This window comes from Hakea prostrata, chromosome 6 (assembly GCF_041222555.1).
Source record: "Hakea prostrata isolate BN-2017 chromosome 6, UWA_Hpros_2, whole genome shotgun sequence".
Classification (NCBI taxonomy): domain Eukaryota; kingdom Viridiplantae; phylum Streptophyta; class Magnoliopsida; order Proteales; family Proteaceae; genus Hakea; species Hakea prostrata.
The window spans coordinates 38,567,753-38,583,946 of NC_142605.1; the positions used below are offsets into that span (position 1 = coordinate 38,567,753).

The window sequence follows — 16,194 nt, forward strand, 5'->3', positions numbered from 1 at the left end:
TCTAAGGATCAAAAAATAGATTCCTTTCAAGTTTTATCTCATTCCCCTAAGTTTTCATCCCATCTCAAATCTACCCCATATTAAGGAATTTATCAACCTCCCATGGGATGGGCTGAAGTTCATACCCTAAATATCCTTTAATCTCCAATCATCAATATCCCATCAAACAAACCAAACTCCAACCAGGGAACTAGAACACAATTTTTAGGAACCAATTGAGGAACAACCACCCATTACCTTAACCCCAACCCTAGTTTTGGCCCTCAAATTCAAGTCTAGCCCTAAAGATCCTTGAGGCTACAGCCCTGTTCGAGCAAGGCTGCATCAATTCATTCTTATCATATGATAATATTTCTATGGGAAAATAAAATTCTATATTAGTGAGGTATATTATTTGATAATTACTTATATGAGCCTTTCATAGGAAAATGATTTATTACGTCAAAATACAATATGGTGTATAGACATCTTATGTAATATGGTGATCAACCCAGTAGTTATATCAACATTCTCACTGGAGCTAAGGATTCTATCATATATCACTCTAGAAGGATCCAATTTGGAATCTAACAGTAGATATGGAATCCTAACAAGAACCAAATTGAAACTAGGGATCCAACATAACCTAGGAATCATTACCCTAACAAGGACTGTTCAGTAACTCACAAAATATTGACACAAATCAAAAAACAAAAGTAGATCTAGGGTCCTAATAACATGCGGGACCCAATGACACCCTAACCTTGTACTCCACGACAATTGTCAAAGTGACCAAAATACCCATCGTATGATTAGGGGCAGTAGGGTTTGGGGAAAGTGACCCTAGGACCTATGCTGCCCCTGGAAACAGTTTACATCAGGTTATGCCGCACCTTTTTGACTAGTGGACTGCCTCACACCTCAAATTAGCTTTTGTATCCAAAATATATATTAAAAGAAAAGAACCATATTTGGTAAAGAAAATTGGAGTATTCTCCAACCATTAAAAGATCTCGAATAGTATATCAGGATGAACAACAAAACCAATAAATACCAAAAATAAAATTTGACTTATCAACATTACAAACTTCACTCTTGTAAAAATGTAACAATAACCTAGGCAAGACATTGTGCGTTCACAAATTAGCCAATCACCTCATTTATCCACAATCCAACTCTTCCCAATGGTTTAGACAAGATGAGGAAGAATTTTTGAAGTAGTTTTGACTGTAAGTAATCCAATTTTTCAACAACCAATAAACCCTTTTGCCTCTCAGTAGCATATCCACGTCTGCATGATAAAATAATCATGAATGAACAATCAACGAGTTACAAAGGGTGAATAAGAAAAGAGATTGTGCCAAGAATCAGGTTAAAAGAATAATAATAATAAGGCCTTGTGACCAGCAACTCTGGGAGGAAGTACCAGGTTTCAACCCAACTCCAGAAAACCTGGGTTTCTAGCTGGGTCAAAACCAGTGTCAACACCAAGTTCTTTTTCCTTGTGGCAAGCAACCATTCTAATCTTTATTTATCCAAGATAGCATCATTTAAAGCTGCTAATTAGCCTTACAAACTGCAATTGAACCTAGCCTAGCAAAGTTTGGGAGCAAACCTAGCCAGTAAACCTTACACTTGATCCAAGTTTCATTGGATTCTGAAGCCTATAAGCCTCCCCACACCATCACTTTCCATTGTCCCTAGGGAATCCTTATTTCAAGAAACCCCCTATAACCTATAGCTTTAACCTAAATTCATCCCACCTAAAGCATTTGAACCCAAACATCTGAAAATCTCAAACATTGGCCGTGGGGACTAACAAATCATCACTTGTTAAGGATCCATCACAAAACACACCCTAACTACCCAACTATACCACACTAATTTGTCTTGTGGATGGTTCGGAAAAGATCTTGGTTGAATAAGCCCTTATTACACTAAGACCGCATCAGATATTGCTTTTCCCATGTACCACAATCCATAGTTATATGGTTCAATATTAGGAAATTCCTTGCCATGAAACAAAATGAAAGAAAGGATGAATAAGAATGTTTTCCATTACTAATTGTTCATAAAATAAAATTTAAGAGTACAGAAATGAGTTTATGTGGTGCTTTTGTAATCAGAAAGTAAATTAATGGTAAAAACAATGGAGATCTTACTCACGGACACATAAATTTACCTGAATATAATCACATTGGAAGTAGATGCTTTCTTCCAGTCCACATTTATTGGCAACGTGAGGAGGTAATCAGTATTCAATGCAGACGTCAGCAGCAAATCCTTAGCTGATAGTTCTTCAAACTGAGCATCACCTAATAGTTTCAAGAAAGCATGCTGGAAACGAGTAGCAACAGAAACCCTGAAGTAGTTAATGACAATATGTTAAGTAGCTACACTATAGCTGAGGGATATCAACTAAGATAAAGCTCAAAATTGGAAAGAACTACAACTGTCGTGTAGCATTGTAGAAACATTGAAGGGCCAAGAAAATACCAGAACCTAGATAATATCAGTAGGACAGAGCAAGAGCAAAAATTGGACGAGCCAGACTAGAGTAAGGGAAATAACTAAATTAGCAATCTGAAAATTGAATGTAAACAATGGATCTTCCCGGTGTGAAATCAAGAGAAATAAGAAGTGAGATGATGAATGGTAGAAAAGAACAGGACAAATGATCACAAAAGTAGAAGAAAGGAGATCAGATCTGCGTAACCTCTCTTGGGGAGGGGGGGGGGTTAAAAAAACTTAAAACTAATCACCAGCTTTATTTCCTACTCCAGTAGGTTATATTGAGGCCCATAAGAAACTATCGGTTCTCCACCATATGTAGAAGCGGGAGTCGGGACTGTGTGTGACTTAGCAGATAATTTTTCAAAGAAATAATATGAACAATATGAATTAAATTCTGCCCAATATTCGAACATATATCAGAACAGAAACTGACCAGACAGCTCACATCTCTTTCCTTCTCTCGTTTTCTTTTTTTTCTTTTTTTTCTTTTTTTCCCCTCCTTCAGAAAACATCAGCAGCATCTTTTAACAAAAAAGGTCAAACCTACCAATTGCACAAGGGTCATGGTGTTCCCAGCCCCAGCTTAATCCTAGGACCACTAGGTCGCAAAGGGAAACCATACTGTTGTGCTTAAAAGTCCTCACCATCAGCAAATCTTATCACATGTTAAAGAAATTCTCAAACTAGATTATCAGGTTTTGGACGGTCAGCGGGAAGGGAAGAAGAGAAAGGACAGCGTGATAGTCATGTGACAAACCTGGATTTCGCAGCAGAATAGTTTTTAAAATTTCTAAGAGACGAAGTCAATAAAGATCCCAAGTCCAGGCTATAATTGAAAAGCGTCGGTTTCTCAGGTTCTACCGAGTCATCCCCCACGCATTCCATGCTTCCACCACCTTCAAAAGTGTTTTTATCCCAGGCAATGCCAGGGTGGTTTCTGCCGGTCATGATTTCTTCTTCATCATTATCAGAATTGGCCAAAAACTCACGACTGTTGATTCCCTTGCTTTGCATAAGGGAATAATCGATTCGCATTGCTTCCAAGATGCCTTTATGCTCAGCGTGAAGTATGGAGTCCAAGTACCTTTCACACAAAAACACGCCATCTTTACCACTTCTAATTTGCGGCAGAAAAAAATATTATTACCATGGAAAAAATTACACTAAATCCCAATGAAAATTAGAAACTCGGTAAGAGGGCGAGTGTGCTTACGAGGACAATCGAAGGAACTCGTCAATGTCTATCTGTGAACCGAACATTGATAGTATAGCACGGAGAAGTTCAGACTTGGAAACGGAGATGTACTTCTGCCTGGGCACACGAACTCGGGGAATTCCTCCACCCTCTTCGTCTGCTGTTGCACCCGGAGTCGGATGACCACATTCTTTCACTTCCTTGGTATTCGGTGTATACCGTCGGTGCTGACCCGAAGGAGATGCATCGATACTCAACTGCGAGCCTAGAGGGTGGACAGGAAGTTTGGTTGGGATTTCCGGTGGTCTGAGAGAACGAGACCGAATTATTAGAGCATTTTTCGAACGCTGGGCAGAGAAAGAAAGATTTGAACACGACCGTAGGGTGGTAAAAGCAAGGGTTTGCGAAGACAACATGAGGATGAGGAGCTTGTGGAGCCTTTAGCCGCCCCCAAACCACCTCAGTTCCAGGCTTCCAGCAACTAAATATGCCAAAATAGGCCGAAAACTGAAGAGTACTCGGCTCCAAACGAGTAGAGGGGTTTTCTTTCCGTTTGGCGGTAGAACGGCTGAATGCCTGCCACCTCATTAGTATTATATCCAACAGTATTATATCCTCATTTCTCTTTTTTCTTAACACAGTTGTTACGAATGAGACACGTGTGAACGCACACAAGCTCTTAACTCGAGCAGTCATTTGGCTGGATGGTCGGTACATTCCCCAGTTGTGTTGAACAAATAAGGAACGCTGCATTCAAGCTAAGGCAAAATAGGACATAACACGAATGGAAACTCCTAATCGGGAGATCATCTCAAAAATGGTAGGACAAGCAGGTATACGGGACTCTATCAGTTTCAAGAAAGATACCTTGTGCATTATTTAATAAGATCTAAACCCTTGGATAAGGACACGAACATTTCTGGATAATCTCTAAGCTGCATTCACTCAGAATCCTAATCTGATCCCCGACTGATTTAATCATCAAAGGCGGTTGCCCGGAATCCTAGCCAACCCGCATTTAACTTTTTTTGCAAGCTTCATCTTCTTCCTATTGGGACTTTGATCAAGAATCAAACCACTTCAATCGAGACCATAGTCACATCTAAGACGCAACACTAGTAAAATTCCACATGGACATGCACATGCAGTCAGTAACTCAAGGGTGTGGTAGTAAATTTCTTAAATTTTAACTATTAATTTAAGGAAAACCAGATGAGTTTTTGGTAAGAACACATACTTCATTCATTAAAATGGAAAGAAATATAGAAACGTGCTAAAAAAATAGAAGCATTGAAACACAATGCTCAAACAAAAACATCAAAAACCAATAAGCAAAATTCGACCAAACTGTCATGCACGCCATAGATAGGATCATCTAGACTAAGGTATAGGTCAAGCCCAATAAAACCTTATAAATAAAGTTATAAATACAGCAGCAACTAAAAAGCTCAAAAAATACGAAAAATGCATCCTCCATCACAAATGCTTAAGTAGGCAAAAACACGTCACAAAAGCAAAGACTAACAAGCCACATGGGCAAAGAGAAAACACACCACAAGGGCGGAAGATAACACGTCACAATGGTGGAGTAGGTACAGCTTGAACAACTACTAGATCGAGTGGGAAGTCGGACGTGCAAGGAAGTTCTGCCGCTTGATTTTGTCCTTCGGCAACGGTGACTTTTTGCTAGATTTGTGGCCAGATAATATTGCGGTATAGGCTTTGGCTGATGAAGTCAAAGGAGCTGCGATGATGGCAACAACTAGCAATACAAAAGCTACAGCAAAGGCACGCAGCATCAAAACTTCTAGATCCAAGGGAGTTACTTCCAAAGCAGACATCTACAAGAAATAGGGAAAAAGAAAAGAAAAACGGTGGAGAAAATAGAAAGAGAAAGAAGGAGAAAGAGTTTAGAGAAGTGAATAGGAGATGGGAGAAATGAAGAAGATGAAAAAGAAGAAGAAAAGGCAAAGAGAGGAGGAGAGGAAGAATAAGAAGAGGCGGAGAGACAAAGGCTCTCTGCCTCGAAACTCGGCTTGATCCTTGATAAGCATGCATTTATCATTATTTATTTGATTTAATTTCCCATATTTAGTTAATTAAAAGAAAGTTAATTGAATAATATTGTGTATTTTTCAAGAATAAGGTGATTTTGGTTATTACAAATAATGTGGAGCAAAGTTGACAAATATATTAGAGGATTTTAATTAAAATAAAATCATGGGATTCAATTTTGCTACCCAAGAAATCATGAAAAGTGTGATCCAACTTAATTAATGCAAAGAGAGCATGAATCTTAGCTAAATTGGAAACAGATGGAGGTCCAAGGAACAAAATTGGTAATAAGATCTAAAAATCGGGTAAACAGACCCACTTTGAGTATTTTGGTCATCTATCTCTCTCATATGAACTCAGATTTCGGTGATTGAAGATGCTATTGAAAGATAACGAAAATATCTACAACTTGATAGTTTTGAGTTTTTCCAGGATCCGAATGAAAAAAGGTCAAATTGACGGGTAAAGAGAACAAATTCATTGTGTGCGGGATACATAAAAAGATAAGCCAGCTACAGAGAATAGGATAAGACAGCGAACACGGATCTTGACTCTCATCTCTCTAATTGCTCAAAAAACATACCATAGTTAACTCTCTCTCTCTCTCTCAATTTCATCTTTATTTGTTTGATGATATTTGTTATAATGAGCAGCTAATTCATTTTTTTGGGGATGTAGATGAATCTTTGCTTATTTTATTAATTTAATTGTCTTATATCTTCTAGTTGATTGTGTTTGAGTCTGGCCAAAGATTTTCTATAGTTAAGCAAACTAAGCGTGCCAAGCTTCGGCAAAGGACAATAGTCTTGCAAAGATAGGGCATGTCTAGGAAAGACCATCATTTATTTTGAAGTGTAGAGTTACATCGGTTAGGGAAAAGCATTGGGGATTCGAAATCCCAAAGAACCTCACGTATTCATAGTTAAATTTTTTGTATTAATTAATATATTTAATTTAAATTAGTTTTGTTGAATTCAATCTTAGTAACTTAGCCTTTTAGTTCTCCATAGTTTGGCCCCGTACTTTCTGCTAGCTAGATTAGTATAAGATTTTATTTTTGATTGGTTAGCAATACAAATAGTCTTTAGGGTTTTCCATATTGCGGAGAGAGAGAGAGCTTATTCTCGGCAGTCAATCTTCCACCTAGTCGGAAACTCTTGTTTACGAGTATGAAAACAAAAGGTTATAGGAGGAAGTTGAAAGAGTAGAAGGGGAGATAATATTATCAGGAGAGTAAAGTGAATAAAAACCTAGGATATTATCTCTAGAAAAATGGTATACTGCAAAAATTGTTTCAAAAAGACGTATTGGATTCCTCCATAAACTATTAAGTGAAATTTTCAACACCACCCCTAACACTGACCCTCATAAATTAATGGCACCTCTTCAATTACCCAATTCATCAATCAATTGAACCTAAATATATTAATGACACCCTTTGTCAATAGGAAATCATAATTAAATGTTGATATAAGCAAGTGAAAATTTATAAAAAGATATGAATACCCTTCAACAAGAAATGCTAGGAAATTGAGGAGGTGGCCCGTGTGTCTAATGATAAGAATACCCTTCTTCTACCAACTGCAACCACTCTTCTTGTTGTTCCATTATTGCATCTTCTACACATTTTTTGTTATCCCATGAATATTTCCAAAAGATTAAGACACATGGTGTTAGGAACAAGGGGTGTGACTCTTAGATGGGGTAACTCAAGAGATGATATTAGTTTTCGTGGATAATTCAAGAGTGCCGTTGAAAGTTTTCCAAATATTTATTAGTGAAGCCTGGGGTTAACCCAAAAAATATATATTTGAGAATCCTGGATATTAACAATGATAAAAAATAATTCATCGAAATGTTTGCCAAGTCTGTGGCCTTGCTAATTCCAAGCCCCATGTTTTAGCTGGGGCGTTGTCATATACAAAAACGGTACCTTCTCACAAATATGTTTCATTAAATCGGTGTGAAGGGGTGGTTTTTTACCTTGCAATGCTTGTCCACTTCATCCACAAATCCCTTTCCACGAACACTAGATACAAAGATATCCACCTTAGCCATTTTTCCTTTTATTTGGTAAAACGACAACAACTTCAATTGACGAATACTTGGAGTAACCATGGCCATGGTAGGTTCGCTAATAAACACATACCACATCCGATGTGAGAGGAAATGTGTATTGTATTTTATATAATATGGACAACCTGAAAGATTAAACATGTGTATTTCAACATGAATAAAGGATTTTAAATAAATAGCATAAACTAGAATTGTGTTGGCCTCCGGACTTGTTGAACAGAATTTTACAAATTTCTCTTCCAAGCTTTAAAAGAGATGATCGCATAGTGTGCGAGCATAATTGATATAGTGTTTTTTCCACCCAGCCGGTATCCATTTACCTGAATACCGAGGGGTGTGATCCACAGCTCCACAAATTAGGTTTAAAAAAATCACCAATCATTCCACACAATAGTCTAATCATGAGCAATAAATCAATATCATACTAATAATAAAGAACTATGTCAAGTAATAAGGATCTCAAAAATGAATTAGAGTGCGGAAGCGATGACAAATTTAAAGTAAACAACTGGAAAGAAATAAAGTAAAGTCAAATTTTCCTAAGTGTTATATCAAGTACATGTCCTTAAGTAAAATATAGTTTCGAAACTAAAAAAATCTCTATATCACAAATGGTATAAATCAACACATGAGTCAAACTAAGTCTAGTAGGCGCAACTGAGATGCGAACATTCTTCATTGTGAACGTCATAGTCCCCAAAATCTTGTACACCATACGGATCAATCGTTGGTGTCTTGTATTCTTGAATTTTTGTGAAATCTGGATCTGCAACAAATTCTAAAACAACAATTTCCCCGAATAGTGGGTTCAAAAGAACTCAACGAGTAGTTCTCAAGCAAATAACAATATCACAGTGTAAATCAATGCATCACATAATGCAATATGATGTATGTGAAATACCCTGGATTTCTAACCTGTTAACCCATGATTTTAGGACCATGAACCGGGCCTCCCATCGGTGACAAACTGTGGGCCATTCGAGTCGATCCCGAAGATTCTAAAGTGGACCCAATGATTGTGGATGACCCTTGTGATGATACGACAACTCTCTTAGAATTTAAGAGAAGAGAGAAGGTCAACCACGATGGTGTTAAAAGACGATTTTGGTACATTCGTAGACCGGCGATGGAGAGTTCGATTGACGAGGTAAATGTATCCAAACATGGATACTTGAAAGACCTTTCATTCAAACAAAAAATCAATGAAATCGGAGTCCAATTGGAGGTCCAAACTTGGACCGGTCGACCGCCCCAACCCCCCATCCCTTTCCCAACTTTGGGACGAAATCAGGATTCTGGGTTTTAAACCCTATTTTATGTTTTAACTCATCTCTAAATGTATTTTCTAATGCTAGAGTGAGACTGGGGCTTGGGGAAGAGGAGAAACCAATGGGAAGAGCAGATCTCATCCAATCAAAGGTGCTTTGTGACTCAGATCGTTGCGGGAACGTTAAGAAATGTGAGAATCCTTAAATCCTTCTCTTTAAACATAGTTTTGTGTGGATTTCCTCACTTCTTTTGTGGGATTGCAGTAGTGGAAGCATGTTAGGTTTATTGAATGCTCTTTAATTCTTGTATTAATTTCCCTTTAGTATGAGAGTTGTTGGTAAGAATCCTTCCAAAATATCGCATTTTGACTCTCTAAGACGCCCGCAGGCGATTTAGGAGAGCCAAATTTGGGGTTTTTTGATATAGAACGAATTGGATCAAATTGAAGGTACAATTATAACCCTATTGCTGCCTATTAGACTTTCCCAAAATTTTCATTTTGATTCGACTTCAATTTGGTGGTGAATTAAGGACTTTTAGCTGAATTAGGTTTAAAACGACGAGTTTGAACCTAGTTGTCTGATTGGGTTTTCATGGGTGGTTTTAGGAACTCTTTTGAAACCCAATTGAATTCTTTATATCTATTAATCTTCTTGTATGATTAGAAATTTTTGTGAGTTTAATCGCTGACTCTTGTGAGCCAATATTGTGAAATTGAGGAAGGAATCAAATTGAAAGGTGAGGAATGACTAATCTTGTTTTGTATTACCAAGTGTTGCTGTTTTAAATTCTATCATCGATATAAACTGTTCTAAATTAATATCTCTTATGATATGCTTCTGTGTGACTTTGCGCGAACAAAAGGTGAAGTTGGAACGATTGAGTTTTACTCTTTATTTTTTAATCTTATATTATTGATATGAAAATGATATGACAATGTATGAGATGAAAGATGTGGAACGATATTATTTTCCTAACCTTGTATTATCAACTAGGGTTGTGGATTTGCCCATCGCCCTAGTGACCTTATGTGATTGCATCTAGACCAATTACATGAATTATAGGGGCTGTGATGTTAGTGGCTGGGTCTTGAGTATCAAGCAGGTCCACTATCATCATAGAACGTTAGGGTTGAATATAATAGATAAGGGCTCCTGGGCGCTCAAGACCGGTAACCAACCCACGGAGGACATGGAGAGTATCATGTCCATTATATGTGGATGACCATTGGGTTAAGGAATGGGATCCAATAGATGCCTCCCGTTGAGGATCTCATTCATAGTTGGGAAGGTATCGAACCAAAAGAGCACTATGCATGAGGGGAGATACTTGGACCATATGTGGTACGAGACTGTATGACTTTGCACTGGGTCTAGGATTATCCCTGACATGCGTCATTTCTCATACCAAATAATAATGTGAGAGAGTAGTGACCTATACCCTAACTATGACTTGATAGGACTTTATCCAATAGCTGCGGAGAACCTAATAGACGTCTCTTGTTAAGGGATAGTGACTGAGACCGCCTAAAGGAGATTGGTGTTTAAACTTAATGCGTGCCTACCATAGAGACTACATGATAGAATTAGGAACATCATGTCATAATCATGCATCATTTTATTTATATTATTAATTACATTGTTATATTATGAGTATGATGTGGGAATTGTTATTTGATGCATGGCATGAATGTTAGTTAACCTCATTGAGTTCTATGAACTCATTCCTTTATTTGTATATGTTCTCTAGATTTATCGACAGGTTATGGGGACCCCACTTCCATGGAGGATCCATTGCCGGCAGATTACCATGAGGGTATGATTGGTGAAGAAGTGGACGTGTATGATGCTTCATGCTCGTGTCAGGATTGTTCTTATGGAGTCGCCTTCCATTAGAGTTTTTCTGCTGCAAACGATTTACTTTCCTTTCCAACTCTGATGTCTATTTGAGTAACTTTAGTTATGGGATGATTGTAACCGATATTTCTGATTTTGATAACTTTAATACTTGAACTTGATTTATTATTGTCCATTTAATTATGCTATATCATGTGTGGTATGAAACTGTCATTGAACCTAGGTCTTGTGGTGTATCACCCCCACGGGTATTCGGGTATGTGTTGCTTGTATCTCAAGATATCACGCAAGTATACGTATCGCAATCAAGTAATAAATGATAAGTACAGTATCGATCCCACGGAGAATTATATCCTTAACTTTCAATGTAAAAATAAAATTGATTTAAATGAAATTAACAAGGTTGATTGGTGTTTGTCTAACTAATTAACCAATTGACAGGTAAAGAAAACTAAGGAACTAAAATGTAGATTTGAGCAATGGAAGAAACTTAATGAGTGACAAGTGTGTTAGGAATCAAGTTTCCCTTCCCCTGAATTTTAAAACACAAATACTAAAGCAATACTACAACCCCAAGATAAATCAAGAACTTGGAATGAATGGCAATATGGTATTTTCCAATACACATAAGCTAGCATCCTAAATCAACATCAGCATATTCCTATGAAGAATTGACTTAAGAATGCAATTTAAACCCAATCCAATCAATGGTAATGTGAGGTAATTGGGTATTCCTACCCAACCTACTAATTAACACAACCTAATTAAAGATGATGCTAACTCACACAATTCAACAAACACCTAGACTTCATTAATTTTCCAATTAATGAAATCATAACATTCATTCAAGAAAGATCATTCAAGAACTGAAATTAGTCAATATAACATGCTGAATTCATTAACAATAAAGTGGATTGCAATAAAACTAAAGAACACATGATTAATTACATATCAAAATTCAGGTTTAGGTACTATTATCATCCCAACACAGCTAAGATTTAGCCCATAACAGAATTTGAATGCATAAAATCAAGTATAGTTGACATGAGACTAGAAAATAAGAAGATAGAGTTATATAAACAAGAATAAACTAAGGCTTCAATGCTTCCACATGAGCTCCAGCTTTCTTCTTCGACAAATCAACAACTCCAAGCAGCTCCTTGCTTCCACAAGAGCTACAGCATTCGTTCTCTACCTCCTTCCTCTCAGCCAAGTCTATTTTTTCACCCCTTGGTCGAATGTCCCCCTCTTCTCCTCCTTGCCTCTCTTCTCTTTCTTCCATAAATGTCTTCAATCATTAGGTTAGATTCTGGCCATAGGATTAGAACCTTCCTCCTGAGATCAAGGGCTGAAAACCATCATGTATTTACAAGAATTTAGTCCACTTAAGTTAGCCCTTTTTGGTCAATTCCATTTGAATTGGATCTGAGAATATTCTGCTCCGTTGTTGTAGCAATGCAGCAACAACTCTACAACAAAGTTAGAGGACATGTTCTTCTATTATGAATCTTCACCTACATGTTCAAGAGAAAGAGAAACAGTCAAATTCATCCATAAAAAGAAGGGAAATTCATGCAATGTGACAAAAATGAACTAAACAAAATGCAACATGTTGAGACTAAATAAAACAACACCTAATGAATACTATCACTAAAACAAAGACAAAATACTCCTAAATCAAGCCATCTCAAGTATAAAAGTTATAAATCTTAACTCTATTTCATAGAGTTATCACACCCCCAAACTTAAGACATTGCTTGACCTCGAGCAATAAAGACAAATGAAAACAACAACTAACTACTAATGAAAGCATGAGGAAATCAAAAGAAAAGAAAAGCAAATAACCTGGCTTAAGCATGCAATAGGATGAGTGTTAGACAGAAGTTGCCTCTCAATCTTTTTCTAAATTTTCAAATCCAACACATCTGGCCAATAACACTTAGATGTCATACTTTACTCATCAGGATGCTCTCAAGTGTGTGTGTGAAAGTTAAGGATCTTGCCCCAGATCACCCTAGTATAGCTGAATCATGGTCATCAAGTTTAGTTCATTGATTTAATATGTTGACCAAATGATTACCTCTCCACTAATGAGGAATCCATATCTTTTTACAACCCCAAGAACTTGTTTCATACTCTTTTGAGCATTTGACCCCCAAACTTATTATTTATGAACTCTTTTTTTTTTTTTTTTTTTTATGTTGTCATCTTGCCTTTTTACGCGAATATCGCTCATTTGTGATGAAGATACCCGGTTACTCAACAAGATCACAAACAAGAGTGCCTTGCATGCTCATATTTCGGGCCACTGTTGACGTCAAAAATACACATGGGTTACATGCATATTCCTGGTTACTAGGTTGCCCAAAACAGCGGAACATTATTTTTTTTTTTTTTTTTTTTTTTTTTTTTTTTTTTTTTTTTGGTGCTCATATTTCGGGCCACTGTTGACGTCAAAAATACACATGGGTTACATGCATATTCCTGGTTACTAGGCAACCCAAATCAGCGGAGCATTATTCTTTTAGGGAAGGGAAGGGGTCAAACATCAATCAATATTCACAATGCACAAAGTTCTTGGAAACAACCAAATGGGGATCTCTAATGTGTAAGTCTTGAGGTTCTCATTTAATCAATTCTAAAATCCTAAAAACTCTCACATTGATCCATCTTTCCCCAGGTTCTCTAGAGCTTGAAACATCACTTGGTGCATCAATAGTATGGCATCACAAACATGAGTAAATGCAGACATCAGATCATTATAGCAAAATTGTGCTAAGATTTCCAACAAAACCAGAGTAAGAGGCACTGACATTCACATTACTTAACAATCATCCAAATTTCATGAAAAGCCAGATTAACTACACAAAACATCTACCCAAAACAGCTACTCTAAAACGGACAAACAACTTTAAAACTATACCCCCAAAAAAAAAAAAATGAAGAAAATTAACGTTAACGGGGACATCCATATCATGAAGATAACATATGCAATTAAAGAACTTTACCCCCAAACTAAAGATGAGCAGTGTCCTCACAGCGAAAGAAAGGAAAAAAAAAAAAAAAAAAAAAAATAAGGTAATAAAAGGAAAACACAATAAAAGAAGAGAGAGAACGGAACTTCCCTGAACAAGCTAGGCCTCATCATCATCATCATCATCATCTAATGAATGGAACTCATCATCAGCAGCAGCTGCAGCAGCTTCAGCTTCATCCTCCTCATCTATATTAGGAATGTAGTTCCCATCTTGGCCCCAAGGATTAGCGAAGAGGTAGTTGGGAAAAGCTGGAAAAGATTGGAACCGGTTGCTATTCATCCTTAAGTTAGACTCAAGGGCGCGATCACGGGCAGCCACATAACGCATATACCCAAGGAAGAGGTCACGAGTGATTTGATGTTCCAACATCATTTGAAATTGGGTGGCTTCTACTTGATCGAGGCGCTGTTCCAATTGAGTGTAACTAGAGGATGGGGCACCAGAGGTAGAAGAAGTGGGAGGAATGGCTGATCTTTGCAGCAGGAGGTGGTGCACTTTGGAAGGGGGAGCTGCACTAGGTGTAAGCATGCGAGTGATACTTGAAGTGTGTGATGGCACCTTTGTTGAGTGTATGGACATCGAAGCCCGCACATCAACATGGTTAGCCAAACATAAAGCAAGTAATTAAACAGGGAAAAGCTAAACTACCACCCGCCTAGCAAAGACAAGCACAAATGGCCTCATGAATGCGATGACCCACATTAACCCGACGCCCTTCCAAAATAGAGTGGAGGAGCAAAGCTCTATCCACCGAAACGATCCCGACTATGCGTGGAGGGCATCAAGTGGGTGCCGTAAAAAATGGTACCAAATTTTGGCTGCCGGTTGCAAGGTGTGGCGGGCAATAGTTAATGCACCTTGGGTGGAGGAGGACCACTCCGTGCCATGAGAACATAAAGTCTGGATAATGTTATGCATGGCAGTTGGATCTGCTGAAGCAAGATAGGCATTGTGCTCATCCTCCACATTGGCCAATGCATAATAGGCATTAATGGATGGTCCATCTATAGGTATGTGCATCCCCCTAACATAGACTTGATCCTGAGATGGGGCAGTGAGATTGGCATAAAATTCGTAGACTATGGAAGGGATGTAGGCATCAGGATGGGTGCAAAATTGTTCCCAATGATGCCTAGCTATAATGGATGGGATGAATGGAAAGGCTTGGGCTTCATTGGGTTTTAATTTGAACCCCTTCTCCGGTAGAAAGTTCTTGGTGGAGATGGATGTGAAGCGGTTCTCAGCTAAGGGAGAGGCAAAATAAGAGGGACTCATTGAAGCACTAGAACTAGGGGTCCGTTTCGCTCTTCTTCTTAGGGGCCATTTCGAATGGATTGCACAGGGTTGGCCCCTAACAACCACTATTGAAGTCAAACAAACACTAAAACAGACTTTAGCTAACAAAAACACTGCAACAACTAATCAAACAAATTGTAGAAAATAAAAAAAATAAAAATAACTAATCAAACAAACACTAAAACATACCTTATCTAACAAAAACAGAGACACCATAAAAGTAGAAAACAAGAACAAACAATTAACAAACAATGAACTATAACTAAGCAAACAAAAACAAACAAACAAACAAATTCTATGTTGTTTTAGGTGCAAATGGCAAGCATAAAAACAGAGGATATGAGCATAGGGTAACGATGACCCAGAAATGCTGTATTGGTGTGTGCAAGTGATTGTAGCTCCAAAATAACACCTAAACAAATAAGAAAAGTTGTATATACCCTAACGAAAACATACACTAAGACATCATAAGAACAAACACATAACCCACAAACCACAAATTAAACATTCAACAAAAACACAGCAAATCAGAAAGTTCAAAAATATAGAATGAAAGAAAAGAAATGGGGAGAACACTTAGCTGATGTGGTGTAGGGAAGATGAAAGGTCGAAATACCACAAAAACTTGCCCGAAACCCAGTACAGCACCGGTAGTCCTCTGAGAAGTGATTCGAGGATGGAATGGGGGGAAAAGTTAGGGTTTTTGTGAAAGATGGGCTATCGGTGAAGAAAAAGATTGCTTTGGTGGGTGAATGTAGGTAAATGGAGGTGTGAAAGTCTTTGAAAAACAAAAAATGGAAGAGAAGAGGAGGATGAGTTGCAGTGGAGGAGACGATGGAGCTGTGAGAGTCGACGAAGTGAGCTGAGTGTTTTGTTGGATTTCGGTTTGAAATGAGAGGTTTTATGGGTTTGGGTT

The 16,194-nt window shown here is 37.7% G+C and overlaps 1 protein-coding gene across 5 annotated transcripts in view; it reads right to left on the reverse strand.

Moving 5' to 3' along the window:
• The window catches only part of LOC149013965 (DUF3754 family protein, putative (DUF3754)), a 76,326-nt gene extending 72,067 nt beyond the window's left edge, over window positions 1–4,259 (reverse strand). For all 5 annotated transcript variants that reach the window (XM_089160077.1, XM_089160076.1, XM_089160079.1 and 2 more), the window contains exons 1-4: window positions 3,707–4,259; window positions 3,251–3,577; window positions 2,162–2,341; window positions 1,135–1,270 (exon numbers count right to left, since the gene is read on the reverse strand). In XM_089160077.1, coding sequence (XP_089016203.1) covers window positions 1,135–1,270; window positions 2,162–2,341; window positions 3,251–3,577; window positions 3,707–4,104 — 1,041 coding nt within the window. In that variant the 5' untranslated portion in view covers window positions 4,105–4,259. The remainder of the gene's footprint in view (window positions 1–1,134; window positions 1,271–2,161; window positions 2,342–3,250; window positions 3,578–3,706) is intronic.
• Window positions 4,260–16,194: the final 11,935 nt, after the last annotated feature.